At 43.9% G+C, this 13,308-nt stretch overlaps 1 protein-coding gene across 1 annotated transcript in view; it reads right to left on the minus strand.

The window, feature by feature from the left end:
* ZNF638 (zinc finger protein 638) overlaps positions 1-13,308 on the minus strand; it is a gene marked incomplete at both ends in the record, with an annotated part of 61,942 nt that overhangs the window by 5,589 nt on the left and 43,045 nt on the right. Inside the window, 3 exon segments of the mRNA XM_081998934.1 lie at positions 2,368-2,433; positions 3,058-4,477; positions 8,660-8,709. Coding sequence (XP_081855060.1) covers positions 2,368-2,433; positions 3,058-4,477; positions 8,660-8,709 — 1,536 coding nt within the window.

Raw genomic sequence — 13,308 nt, forward strand, 5'->3', positions numbered from 1 at the left:
GCAGATTTAATTCAGAAATCCAAAGCATTTTTCAAAAACACAGATGGATGAACAGACAAAATTTAAGTCTATTAAAAGAACTGGGCCAATGCCCTGAAACTCATGTATAGTTTTCCACTGACTTGCAGGAAGACTAGTGAAAACCTGAACACCTCCAAAGCATCCTTCAAAAACACCAGCATCTTCTGTCATAGCTCATTCCCCTCCCTAAGCATATGCTGTTGGCCGCTACTACAACACAGGAGACAACATTAGATGTTTCGATCCAGCAAAGCCATTCTGTGTCCTGGTGACTACTCCCCGTTTCATCTCCCAACAAACATCCCTGTTTCAGAGAGGTTCTCCAGTGGCCCTACGCTCCAGCCCAGGAAAGGGCTCCCAGTACTGGAACCTCCCCTTGTTTCTCTATAACCAATACATGCAAGATAATTTTCTCCTTTCTGTTAAGGTCTGACTAAGCCCCACAGACACTCTAGCACTCGCTGCTCCTCCTTGTGCCAGCTGTGTTTCGTTAGGGGCCGGGGGCAAGCTCCAGTTTTCTGGCAAATGCCTGGCTGCATTTTTATGTTTAAGATGACAGAGCCTGACTCTTTGTAATTCTCCTCAGTCAGCGGCATGCTCTTACAGGAGCACGTCTTGCATCTAAAACTCCTCCTACCCCGCAGTTCGACCATGCCAGCTTCCATCGGGGCTCACACAATTTATTCTAGGACCACTGGAAAGAATTATCAGCAATTTAATGCCATATGCAGCTGAGAATCTGGAGGAGGATGTATGTATACCTGTTGAATTTATTAACAGGCTGAATTAACCCAAATTACTTTTAGGTTATTTGAATAAATAGTCGTCATGTTTTTGGAACAGAGCATTATACTTTGTTCACTGTGAAATAGCTATGCTTTTATAATCAGGACAGCAGGATACGGTAGATAAGATCTGTACCTGAAGTCAATTAATAAATTAATTATAGACAGTAAAATGCATCCAAATATCCATTCCACCCCAAATTATGCATTCAATTTCTTCAATGAACGATTCTGAATCCTCCCCCCCGCAAATTATTCCATCCTATCATCAAATACTGGTCGGTATCTAACCAAGAGAAGTGAAAAAAACCTTGTCAAAGCAGAATTTTAAAGGCCGAGGCAAGATGAACTTTCCTCCATTAGAGAGTAAGACTGCAGCTAAGAAATAGTAAGAACAAGCCTCCAGCAGAAAAAGTAATCTGAAATTCAAAGGCTATATGCCTTTTCTCCCCTTTCTTTTCTAAAAAGCTAACAAACACTAGGAATAATGTGTGCTTCCACCCACATTCTGATGCAGCAACTTGAGGAATATTTAACGCAAGGTGGGCACAGCGAAGAAAATGAAAGAAAATATCCGATTACATTTCCACTGAAATCAAATGTTACCCTGTTCTTTATTCCATGAAAAGGAGAACACAGATCTTGGTTCTTATCGGCTGTATAACAGTGAAGAATAAAGCAATGAGAAGTAACTGACATTACAAAGACTTTTTTTCAAAGGGTGCAGACTTTACTCTTAGGGATTCACAAACACATCTGGAACATCAGATATGGAAGCATTCTCTGTTACCAACACTACCATCAACCTCACAAACACACTGTGCTAGTGATGCAAGAAGTTTATGTGGGTTAAGATTAATAAAAAGGATTCAGGTCTCCAACTTTCTCTCAGAAATCCCTTTTCCATAGGGACCCACTACTCCCCTAGTTGACCTTTGATTTGATCCTGTAATGCTACTACTACAAACTCATCGATACGGATTTTTATTACCTTCTTTCTGCTTTTCTTTCCCAAAGCCCAAGCTATCTACAACAGAGAGAGAGCATATCTTTTCACCTTCCTGTAAAAACGCAGACTGAGCAGTTTGGCCTATAGGCTCCCAAGCTCTTCTTCCAACCAAGTATGCACCAAAAATTTATAGTAATCCTTGCTTTGCAGAACAACCCACTGGAAATATCTTTGCATGGAAGAGGCACCATGGATGGAGATGTTCTGACTACCTCCTGTTGTACAAAATCATTTATAAACTTCAGCCTGCCTTCCTCTTCTCACAAGTGTGATGATAAATAAAGATCTTATGCCGGCAAACGGGGAACCAATGAATTCATTCTCTCAAACAAATTATATCCAAGACCAAAAAATATCTCCGCTTAACACTCACTTCCAGAATCAAGTTTCTCTTCCAAATTACTTGTCTTTACAGCTTTACGCCTGTCATCTGTAATAACTAGTAATACGAAAAACTCCCCAGGGAAGGACAGTAAAGATTCTTAGTACACACACACACGTGCACATTCAAGACAATCTGTACTTTGAGTTCAGTTACGGTTACATCCTTACCTCCTTTTGTTTTGCACTGCTGCTAGTGCCACTTTTTGAAGTTTTAGCATTGCCACCAACAGAAGCCTGCAAAATTAGACAAAAGTTCACATGAAATCAGTTAAGCCAACTAACCTATCCACAAGAGAAAAAATAATTTTAAAATTCAGCTACTTTTTCCCTTAATGAATTTTAAGTTGTCCAGATTGCTGCTTCTGATCACATGCTTGGCAAATACAGAACTAAGCCAGCCATCAGCGGTAGAGTCCAGGCATACAGTCTCTAGCAACAAGTCACAGGTAATACCTTGCTTAGTAGCCTCTCTTCAGTAACCAGCGTCTGTGCAGGACTTGACAAAGCAAATACCAGCTCATAAAAGGACAGAAAGCTTATTCACTCCCATTCAGAACTAATCCAAGAACATAAAGTTGTGACACTCAATAAAGACTCGCTTCAAAAATACCTTCCCGCAATTTTTTCCAAGTAGCATTTTCAAACCAGTTACATACTTGCGTTGCACACACTGCATCTAAAAGCAACTGGTTGCCCGCCATCTCGCTAGTCCAACTTGTCTGTTGACCCAAACCAGCTGAGTGATTTATGGAAAAGGGAAGGGGAACATAATCTCATTGTCCCATACTCAACATCTGAGAGAAGCATGGAGTTAGTTACTGATCAGGCACACTGAACCGGCCTTCCTGCCCTCCTCACCTTATTGCTGTTGTTGTCTTTCTTCATGCTGGATGATCTACTCTCTCCCTCTTGAGACTGTTTTGAACTAGCCCTAGATTCCACTCGTGAGTCCTTCTCTTGCTGAGATGAATTCCTCCCATTGCCTCCCTTTCCATCAACAACAGAACTTCTGCTCACTTTGCATTTGCCGCTGCCATCTCCTGGGCTTGATCGGCTGCCACCAGGTCGCTGATGACCCTCTTCTTTTGATGCGATCCTCTTCTCCACCTCCGCTTGGCCTTGGGTCTCAGGTTTCGAGGGAGCTTTCTGCTCCCCTCCTTTACACAGGGAAGGCTCATTTCTCTGTACTGGAACCCTTGACTTTGATATATCTGGAAGAGACACTACTGCCTTTAAAATCGTTTTACCAACAGAGGAAGATTCCTTGACAGACAAAGAGGAGTTTAACGTAACTGCGTTGCAGACTTCATCAGGTTTTGCTGGTCCTGTTCCTTTATTTTGATGTGCTTTGATTAAACTTCCCTTGTTCTCATTGACAGCATTTGCAGCGTCTTCCACAGCAGCCCTAACCTTGGCCACAAATTTTGCAAGTCTCTTCTCTGTCTCTGCCCCAGTCTTGACCAAAAGCTTTTCAGGGTTCTCCTCTGCAGCTCTTCCAACTTTGAGCGCAGACTCTTCTGGTTTCATCTCTGTGCCTGCTCCCGCTATGTCCAGTTTCTTCTCCATGGCCGACCCAGATCTTAGTACAGGTTTCTTCTCCGTTATCTGAGTTACAGGCATCTCACGTTCGGTTTTCATCGCATCAGAAACAGGCTTTTTTTCAGGAGCATCCAACTTGTTTGTTGGTGTGACAACAGGTGACACCACCTCCACTGAAGCTGCATCAGAATCAGGGGGCTCCGCTTCAGGGACGGCCCTCGTCGATTCCCCTGCTGCCGGCTGCACAGCACAATCTGATGGCACATCTTCAGCCTTGCCCACGTTGGACAATTCTTCTGGTGGTTCAAAGGCAGGAGCAGACAACTCTTCAACTTTCTCTTTAATTTCCTTCTCTGATGCAGATACAACAGCAGATTCAAACAGCTCCGGTTCAGTATTATCTTTAACTGCCTCTTCTTTCTCCACCTTGGAAGAAGGCAGCAGCATCTCTTCTGACTTCACTTCAGGTGATTCAGTATCAGCAGATTTGATAGATGCCACAGTAGCTTCAGCTCCAGCGCCCGCTTTCTCCACAAACATTTCTGCCAGTCTTGGAGCAGACGCCCTTCCTGCTCCTTCAAGATGGGACTCAGAGGGCTCTATCTGTACTGCTGACATCCCGTCTTTGACATTAGAGATGGAAATGGGTCCTTTCTTTGCCACACTAGGCTCTACTGGAGGATTAGCAGCTGCTGTTTGCACCACTCCTGATCCCTCTGGATATTTTTTCAAGCCAGAGCTAAATGCATTTAAAAAAAACAGAAGAAATCAAACTATGTTGAGAATTCTACAGTTAGCAGTAACCTCTTGACGCCAATGGTGGGGGATTTCCTGATGCATTAGTGCTTAGCATTTGGAAATCTAGCCTATCAGTGTTAAAATGGTTAAAAATATTGAGGCGAATAGCTGATTAGTTTTATGCTTCTGTTTAATCCACCTCAGCACCACGAGCCTCTTACACTTCAAATTATATTACTTGTAGTCAGACCTCTCAAGGTAGCACTCACTACAGATGTGCCCTGTGAGCTCAGCACTGGCACAAACTCCTAAAATTTAGATCCCCTGATGCAAGGCAGACTGTGAAAGCATATATACAGCGAAAATAAAGCTTCAGTCTCCCTGTATAAAGGAATTACCATCGTTTTATGTTTGAAGACAGCAGACTCTGCAGTCACCAACCTGGAGAACTCTTCCAGTAGCTAGGAGTCTGAAGTTTGTTCATAGTTTTTGGTTCAGGTTTGGGGGGAGGGAAGGGTTGCTTTGTTTTTAAACTGCATTGACCTCGCACAATAGTGGGGAACACAATACACGCACAGAGGCTCCTTTTGGCCAGGCTCTGTTTTCACTGTATAATCCCACTGTCAGCTCCCAGGATAATAAAGCCCAAGATGACAATGCAGAGGATAGCGGTTTTCAGAGAACTGGAGTTACAGTAAGTGCATTATTCTTCTCTGAAAGAAAGAATCCTCCGTAGATGATCTTGGGAGACACTGAAATTAGAGATGGCTGTGCCCCTTTTCCCACAAAGCTCGAGAAAACGAGCATCTCAACACCTCATGCATCTCTAGATGGAAAAGTGCCAAAATACCAACGCTGACAATCTCGCAAAGTGTCAAAACAAACACAAAAGCAGCAAACACATAATTAATCAGTGATTATGCACAATGGAGCAGCCTGCGCTATGGTTTCTCAGAACCTATGCATATGAATAAAGGGTGCACATTCGTATAAACCCTCATGAAAATAATAAAAAAAGAGCAGAGAAGTCTGCCATTTAGGTAATGCTCCTAGCATGAAGTGAGCAAAAAAAAGGAAGGCTAGATCAAATGCAACGCAGCGCTGAAGGAAATGCTAACTCTTGAAGCGGCCAGATGCAAGGGTTAACAAGATGAAGACACAATACATGGAGTCAACAGAAAGATGAAAAACAGGCAAATTCAGTTAACATCTGTGCTATGCAAGCACAACAAAAACACCAGTCTTGAAGGTTTCCTCCAGACCCGAGGGCACTCTCCTCTGCTGCTACAAAATGCAAGAGGAAAAAGAAGAAAGGGTATGAATTCTGCTTCAAAACCTCTTTCACAAGACCAATTTAAAATTGGCATAGATGTAATAGGTCATGACTACGCGTCAGATGGATACTTGCAGCGCACTATGAGGGGACTCCTCCCCCAGCACAGCGGCAGGACCGCAGCGTTCCACGGCTTGGCAGGCAGCGCTGGCAGGAGCGATGGAGCGTGCGTGCTCCCAGCAGTGCCCCGCAAAATACTGGGAATCTCCTTCAGAGCCCGAGTGGCTCAACTCACAGTAACTGAAGTCTTATGAAAGAAAAGCATCCTCGTTCAAACATCGCGCTCATCTCTAACAGGCTCCTTAACCTGTAATCAATTTAAACCTGCAAATGTTTTGGGCTAAGCGTGCCTCAGGAGCGGCTAAGCAGCCAGGGCTGATCTGCTTGTTACGCCACAGTATCAGTTTATTCAGTCACAACACAGAAGATATTTTGACATCGATTAAACGTTGTTTTGTGTTCCAAAAGCAAAAACTGATTTCAGTCAATCTTCTCTTCTATTTGAGCATCCTACAGACCACGGAGATTTGTGTCTCGCATGCCTGTGTAGCAAAACGTTACCTGGGCAAGTCAGAGCCCAAAGCCCAGAAGTGCAGCTCTGAAAGCCCAGGTTTGTCACTGATGCGTAGAAAGCTTAATTAAATAAAAGTCTCGCTAAACTGTATCCCATGGCCTCCGGTTATACGTTTTTTGCAGGGAACGGAAAAATGTCAGTGAACACTGGAAGCATACACTAACTACGCAGCTTACAGTGAGTAGCAGACACATATCATCCTCTACACAATTCAAATGAGATATTAGTCTCTGAATCCTCTGGACTTTATGCCTCCTTTCATGGCAACAGCCACTCTGTGCCTTCCACAAAGCCCTGGTGGCCTCCAAAATACGCTGATAGATTCAAACCAGACTGCGAAGCAGTGGAAGGAGAGCTCTGCAGAGGCAGTAATGCGCAGAGGGCAAGATGAGTGAGCCTGATGAAGCATCAAGGGGCTTGAAGTAACACTGTTAGGCATTGGGAAAGAAACAGCGCGTAGACCTGCAAGACAGATTTTCTGCACAGAAGTTAGCGTAGAGGGCAAAACCAGCAAGACCTGGTGCCCAGTTTCTCCGTAGGACGTTTCTCTCAGGCATTACTGCCTGAGTTAGCGAGGGAAAGGCTCGGAGAGTTCAGTCCTAGAGATGCCAGCACAGAGGCTGTGTCACAACAGAGACACAACCTGCTTCCTATACGTCAGCTCAGGATTAAAAGGAGCAGTGGGATGGTCCTTGAGCTTTAACCCAGCCAAGTAAAGTTTCAGCTATTTTAGCTGAAGAAAACAAATCCCAACAAAATGTATCAGCATCCTTGAAAAGAGCGGAGGCTTCACGTAAGCACGTCGGCCACCTCAGCCGCAAGGTTAGATGAACTACCTACTCAGGTTGGACAGCAACAGAGCTTCCAGAAGTATTCCAAAGCTTTAAGATCATCCCAGGCAACCGAGAGGGCAGCCCCTTCTGCTCCCCGAATTTTGCTACTCCTTCCCTCCCCAGAAACACATGACAAGGTGTTCCCATATAAATAATATTAAAGATATTTTCTGCTTCTCATAAAAATGTAGCTCAAAAGAGTAACTGATGAGGTCACAAAAGCTGACACGGAGAAGACAGTTGCCTCAGACGAGGAGACGGTGCAGGGCATTATTTGTAGGGTAAGAACACCAGTTTTCCCATCTGTTCAGCAGCCACAGCAGGATGCTGGGCAGGAGCTGGGCTTCATGAGAGAGTCACTTGTTTTGATTAACTACCACCGCTAGCTAAAGCCCACCAGTCTGGATCCAAAAAGGTTACCTGCACATCTGCCTACGTGAGTCAGCGACAGTTTGGAAACCAAATGCTTCCAAGATTGACTAGGGCCTGAGTAGAACTTCTATTAAATTAGGAGTGCCTAACTTTACTTTTGAAAGAAACAGGTTTTGGAAATACAGTAGCAGTCCATGACAGCTTAATGGCATTACTTGAAACTGAAGTTTAGGACCATTATTACACAGTGGCTTTTTTTTTAATGATAAAACTTATCCAGAAATATGGATTTGAGTGACAGAATGTGTTTTAAGGCATATTTGTTAACAAGAACTCTTATAATGATCTATCCATTTATAAAAATACTCCCAAAACATGAAACAAGACTCTAAAACCAACAAATAGTTCCTCCACAATTAGAAATTTTACTACACGCAGTGTCCATAAAGTAATTTTAAATGGAACATACCAAAATCACCATTTCCCATTTCTAGGTTCTGATGTTAATATAGCATCTAAACACTTTTTAAAATCAATTCAGGGCCCTGTATCACAGCATGAAGTTAATGTTAATAAGTTAAACAAGGAAGTTTCAGTTTATTTTTAGCATTTGGAAACAGAAACAATAGAGCCAGGTGCTCTGACAGAGGAAAGCGCTGTAGGACGAAATAAAGCAATCACTTCCTGGTTAAATACAACAAAAAATTGTCTTACCAACATGTATATCCAAACACACTTTCCAGGACCTGTGGTAAAATCCTGGCCAAATTAGTAAAACAATAACAACTCAACAAACTACACAGGAAACAGGATTTCACCCCATTTATCCATGTTCTTTCAAAGAAATCACAAACATTACAGCTCTACAGCAATATACTACACGTCCTGCACACACAGAACACACAAAAGCTTGAAAGAAGTAACAGCAAGTAACAGTTGATGGATCTCACAGCAGGCCTTTTCATCAAGCTTAGTTGGAAAGATGGCTCAGCAATCTGCTTAATTTTGGATATGCATTCCACGAACAGTATAGATATATAAAAAACCACATTAAATACGTGAAAGGCATACCTTCCTTTGCTTGGTTCCTCCTTCTTCACTTCTTTTTTCACAACTTCAGCCTGGAAGGCAAAAATCAGGGTTCAGTATCTATGACTTTCAGAAGCAGCAGCAGAGAATTTGCATAACCCAGCTAATTAATAACACCATGAACCCAAATTTAGGCATGTATCACCTGAAAGATCAAATGACAGTAAATTGTTCTAAAACTGTTCCCCGCCAAACACATACTTCATAAGATGACAAATAGAAGCGCAAGGCAGTGTAAGAGATTTTACTAAAAGTTTGCCAGACAGAACACACAGCACACCACTAACTGCTTTCTTCGCCTCATCTTCAACACTGTCATGTTTCTGAGCAGAATTAGCTTCTGGCCTGTGATGTATTTGGGGGAGAGGGATGTTAAATGCATCTTTTCCCAGGCAACACCTTCTTTCCTGTATTGGTTGCAGAGCTGCCTGGCAGGTAAATACTATACAAAAAACAGCATCACATCTTTTCTAAAGACAAATTATATTCCAACTCAAGCAATTATCTGCAGAAAACCCAAGGCTAGATTCTATTCCTTAAAACTTGCTAATGTAGCATTCATTTCTTGTAGGATGACTGCACCTTTCTGCTATGTAAAATAAACTTATAATAAATGTGAAATGAAATAACGTCTTCTGAAAAAAAGATAACCACAAACCATTCAAGCTCTGCAGCTATCACACTTAGTAGCATAGGTCCAAGCAATCAAAACACCACAACTTTAAAAAGTCAGTGTTGAAATCTCAATCTCTTTTCTGAAGGCATTCTGTAAGCAAATTTGAAGATTATCACTATTAGAGAGAACATCAGATAAATTCAGTGCACGTAGAATTCACTTTCATCTTTTATTTATGCACATAATTCCAAAGCCTTCAGTTTTCCTTTTCTAAAAACATGTATTCCAGAGATAAGTGCCAAAAGTAATTTGAACATGTTATAATGAATTAAAAATTATTTTGTTTTTCCTTCAGACTGGCTCCTGAATGAAAGGCTTCTAGAGAAAATAGCTTACGGCAAATGGAGCTACAAGTTTAATGTTCCTATGGTACCTAGGCATGTAATACAGAGTCTGGCAACATAACCCGGAAGATGGAGAAGAGGTAATGGAATCCAAATGCAGTGAAGAATAACAGATGGAAAAAACTCCATCTTCCCTCTTATCAGTGGGACCAGGCATTTTTCCCTCTACCTCAGATATAGATGAAAATAAAGATTAGGAGTGTATCTCCAAAATACAAATTTATTTGAACATTTGTGCAAAAGTTGTCAGAGTTGCATTGACAAAGACTAGAACGACACCAGTTGCAGCCATGCTGCACGATGCCGTATTCCAGCTGCACAACCTCCTTCACCGTTACAGGAGCTTCCTCAGATTTTTGTTATTTCAGCAGTATTAAATTCAGACATTTATCAGCAAAATTACAGAAATGAAACTATAATGTGATTAAGCGAGCACTTACATTACTGCTGTTACTATGCCACTGGCACCAGTTACTGCTATCTGGCTGGTCAACCTCTCTAAATCAGACAAGCACTCTGTATCACCCCAAGTGTGCAGCTGGAAAGAAATATTATTTTGAAAACAGTGTGTGAATGCCATTCTTTGTTGGCATTGAACTCTAGTCTGATGAAACATTTATAGTGACAAAGGCACGTTATTCTGTCGCTACACAAGATACAGGGAACATCTGTAAAAAGCAGATTTGAATCACAAAGTGTTCCCACAGTGCATCCCTGACAGACATTCCTTCACGTGAGCACTTTAATGAATGATATTTTGCTTAAACTCCATTAGCACTGAAGAATATTGTTTACATTTTCTAGAGTTAGGAAAAAGCTCATAAGCCTGAAGATTTGGTTATTTTCCTCAGCTACAAAGTTAGCCTAAAAAAAATACTACTCTCAAACGGATCTGACATAATCAAACACAATTATACTTTACGTTGTTAAAAATGATCTAAAGTTCACCATATAAATTGAAACACAAAATAAAGTGGCTTGGAAGAATCATCGATAGAATCACAGACCGGTTTGGGTGGGAAGGGACCTCTAAAGGCCATCTAGTGTAACTCCTGCCATGAGCAGGGACACCTGCACCCAGGGCAGGGTGCTCAGAGCCCCGTCCAACCTGATCTGGGATGTTCCCAGGGATGGGGCATCCACCACCTCTCGGGGCAACCTGGGACAGTGCCTCACCACCCCCACTGGGAAAAATTTCCTCCTTGGATTTAGTCTAAATCCACCCTCTTTCAGTTTAAAACTCTTACCCTTGTCCTATCCCCACAGGCCCTGCTACAAGGTCCATCCCCATCTCTCTCCTCAGCCCCTCTCAGCCCCGGCAGCTGCAGGAAGGTCTCCCCGGAGCCTTCTCTGCTCCAGGCTGAGCCCCCCCAGCTCTCCCAGCCTGTCCTCCCAGCAGAGCTGTTCCAGCCCTCGGATCATTGCTGGGGCCACCTCCAGCCCCGCTCCAGCAGAAGAGCATATCATATCCCATATAAAACAGTCAGCAATGGGGAGAATCATCCCCGCAATGGGGAAGAGAGGAGAGAGAGAAAAAAAGAAACCTCTTGGAACATTTAATCCAGGCTCTTGCTTCTAGCTGAAAAGAGGACCGTATGCACCCACGCTCACCAGATTTTAGCGATCAGCACTTTACCTGCAGTGGGTGCCCACCCTGCATCAGAGGTCCCAAGGGACATGAGCCAGCCCACCTTACCCCACCCCTGCCAAACCAACAGCACCACGCCTCCACACTCATCTGGTCAAGATGCAGCGTTCAGAAGGAAAGCTCCCCGACTCAAACATGTAATTAAAAAGCATTTTCAGTGTTATTATAGTGACACTAAGCTAGCAGAAACTTTGATGGGAGGGTCGCTCCTGATGAACAAACTATGCCCCTTCAGCCACGGACAAAGGCCCAGAACGAGAGGGTGGGAAGATCTGGGAAGGCAGGCTGATCACGGAATCTCTGCAGACATTTCAAAGAGTCACACTTACCGAAAGGGAAACCACTAATTGATATTACACAGGCGAAACCCTGCACATGCACAGTAGCTGCTGACTTACTTAGAAAGGGGCACGATGAATCCACTCAAAACATATATGTGTCCAAATCACATCCAGTCATGCATCGTTGTTTGTCCCACGCCATCACAGGTGCAACTCAACGACTATGGCAGGACTGCCCTACCAGAAATGTAATGCCTAAATTCTCTGCTGACACAGTATGTCTTTAAAAACATGAATCCTAAACACTGTACAGCTACCCCCCAGACTTTGTGAATAAGGATGCTTTTCAATAAAACCGAAGAAATTGCCAATACAGTAGAGAACAGAATCACAGAATCATTAAGGTTGGAAAAGACCACGCCCACTAAACCATGTCCCGAAGTGCCACGTCCACACGTGTTTTGAACACCTCCAGGGATGGTGATTCCACCACCTCCCTGGGCAGCCTGTGCCGGTGCTTGACCACTCTCTCAGTAAAGAAATCTTTCCTAATATCCGATCTAAACCTCCTCTGGCACAACTCAAGGCCGTTTCCTCTCGTCCTGTCGCTGGTTACTGGGGAGAAGGGACCAACCCCCACCTCACCACAACCCCCTTTCAGGCAGTTGCAGAGAGCGATGAGGGCTCCCCTCAGCCTCCTCTTCTCCAGACTGAACACCCCCAGTTCCCTCAGCCGCTCCCCATCAGACTTGTGCTCCAGACCCCTCCCCAGCTCCGTCGCCCTTCTCTGGACACGCTCCAGCACCTCAACGTCCTTCTTGGCGTGAGGGGCCCAACGCTGAACACAGGATTCGAGGTGCGGCCTCACCAGTGCCCAGTCCAGGGGCACGATCCCTGCCCGGCTCCTGCTGGCCACACCAGTGCTGGTACAGGCCAGGACGCTGTTGGCCTTCTTGGCCACCTGGGCACACTGCTGGCTCATGTCCAGCCGGCTGGCGACCAGCACCCCCAGGCCCTTTTCCCCGGGCAGCTCTCCAGCCGCTCCTGCCCAAGCCTGGAGCGCTGCGTGGGGTTGTTGTGGCCCAAGCGCAGGACCCGGCACTTGGCCTTGTTGCACCTCATCCAGTTGGCCTCGGCCCATGGATCCAGCCTGTCCAGATCCCTCTGGAACAGACTATGATACAAGCCAATGATCAGCACACAACCTATTCTTTAAAAAACTGAAATCCATTGTGATGCTCAGTCCAAGTAATACTGACAGCTCTTTCAGCATGGTAAGCAGAAGTACACATGTGAATGACTTTTTTTTCCTCCCCGTTGAAGTAACCTTGTGAAGTAATCTTGAAATGCCCTTGTTATCTTTAGGCACCTGAACTTAAACTTTCCCCTGTGACAAATAAAAATGAAGGGAAAAAACTAAGATGCCCTGTTCCTCCAGGCCATCCTCTTGTTTCAGTGATATCCCAAAGCCATGCCCCTGAAAGGAACAGCAACACACAGGGAATGAGAGCTCCAAGCAGGGAATTCACATGGATAATCACTGAAAAAATAAATCCACAAAAAAAGACCCAAAACAAATCAAAAAACACCTGTACACATTTTGGTCTCAATCTTGTCAGTATACAGTTCATGTTGAACTGGATAGTGGTCCCTGTTCTCTCAGTTGTGTAAGAACTTTGAAG

The sequence above is a fragment of the Phaethon aethereus genome (assembly GCF_964289735.1).
Source record: "Phaethon aethereus genome assembly, chromosome: 4".
NCBI lineage: Eukaryota > Metazoa > Chordata > Aves > Phaethontiformes > Phaethontidae > Phaethon > Phaethon aethereus.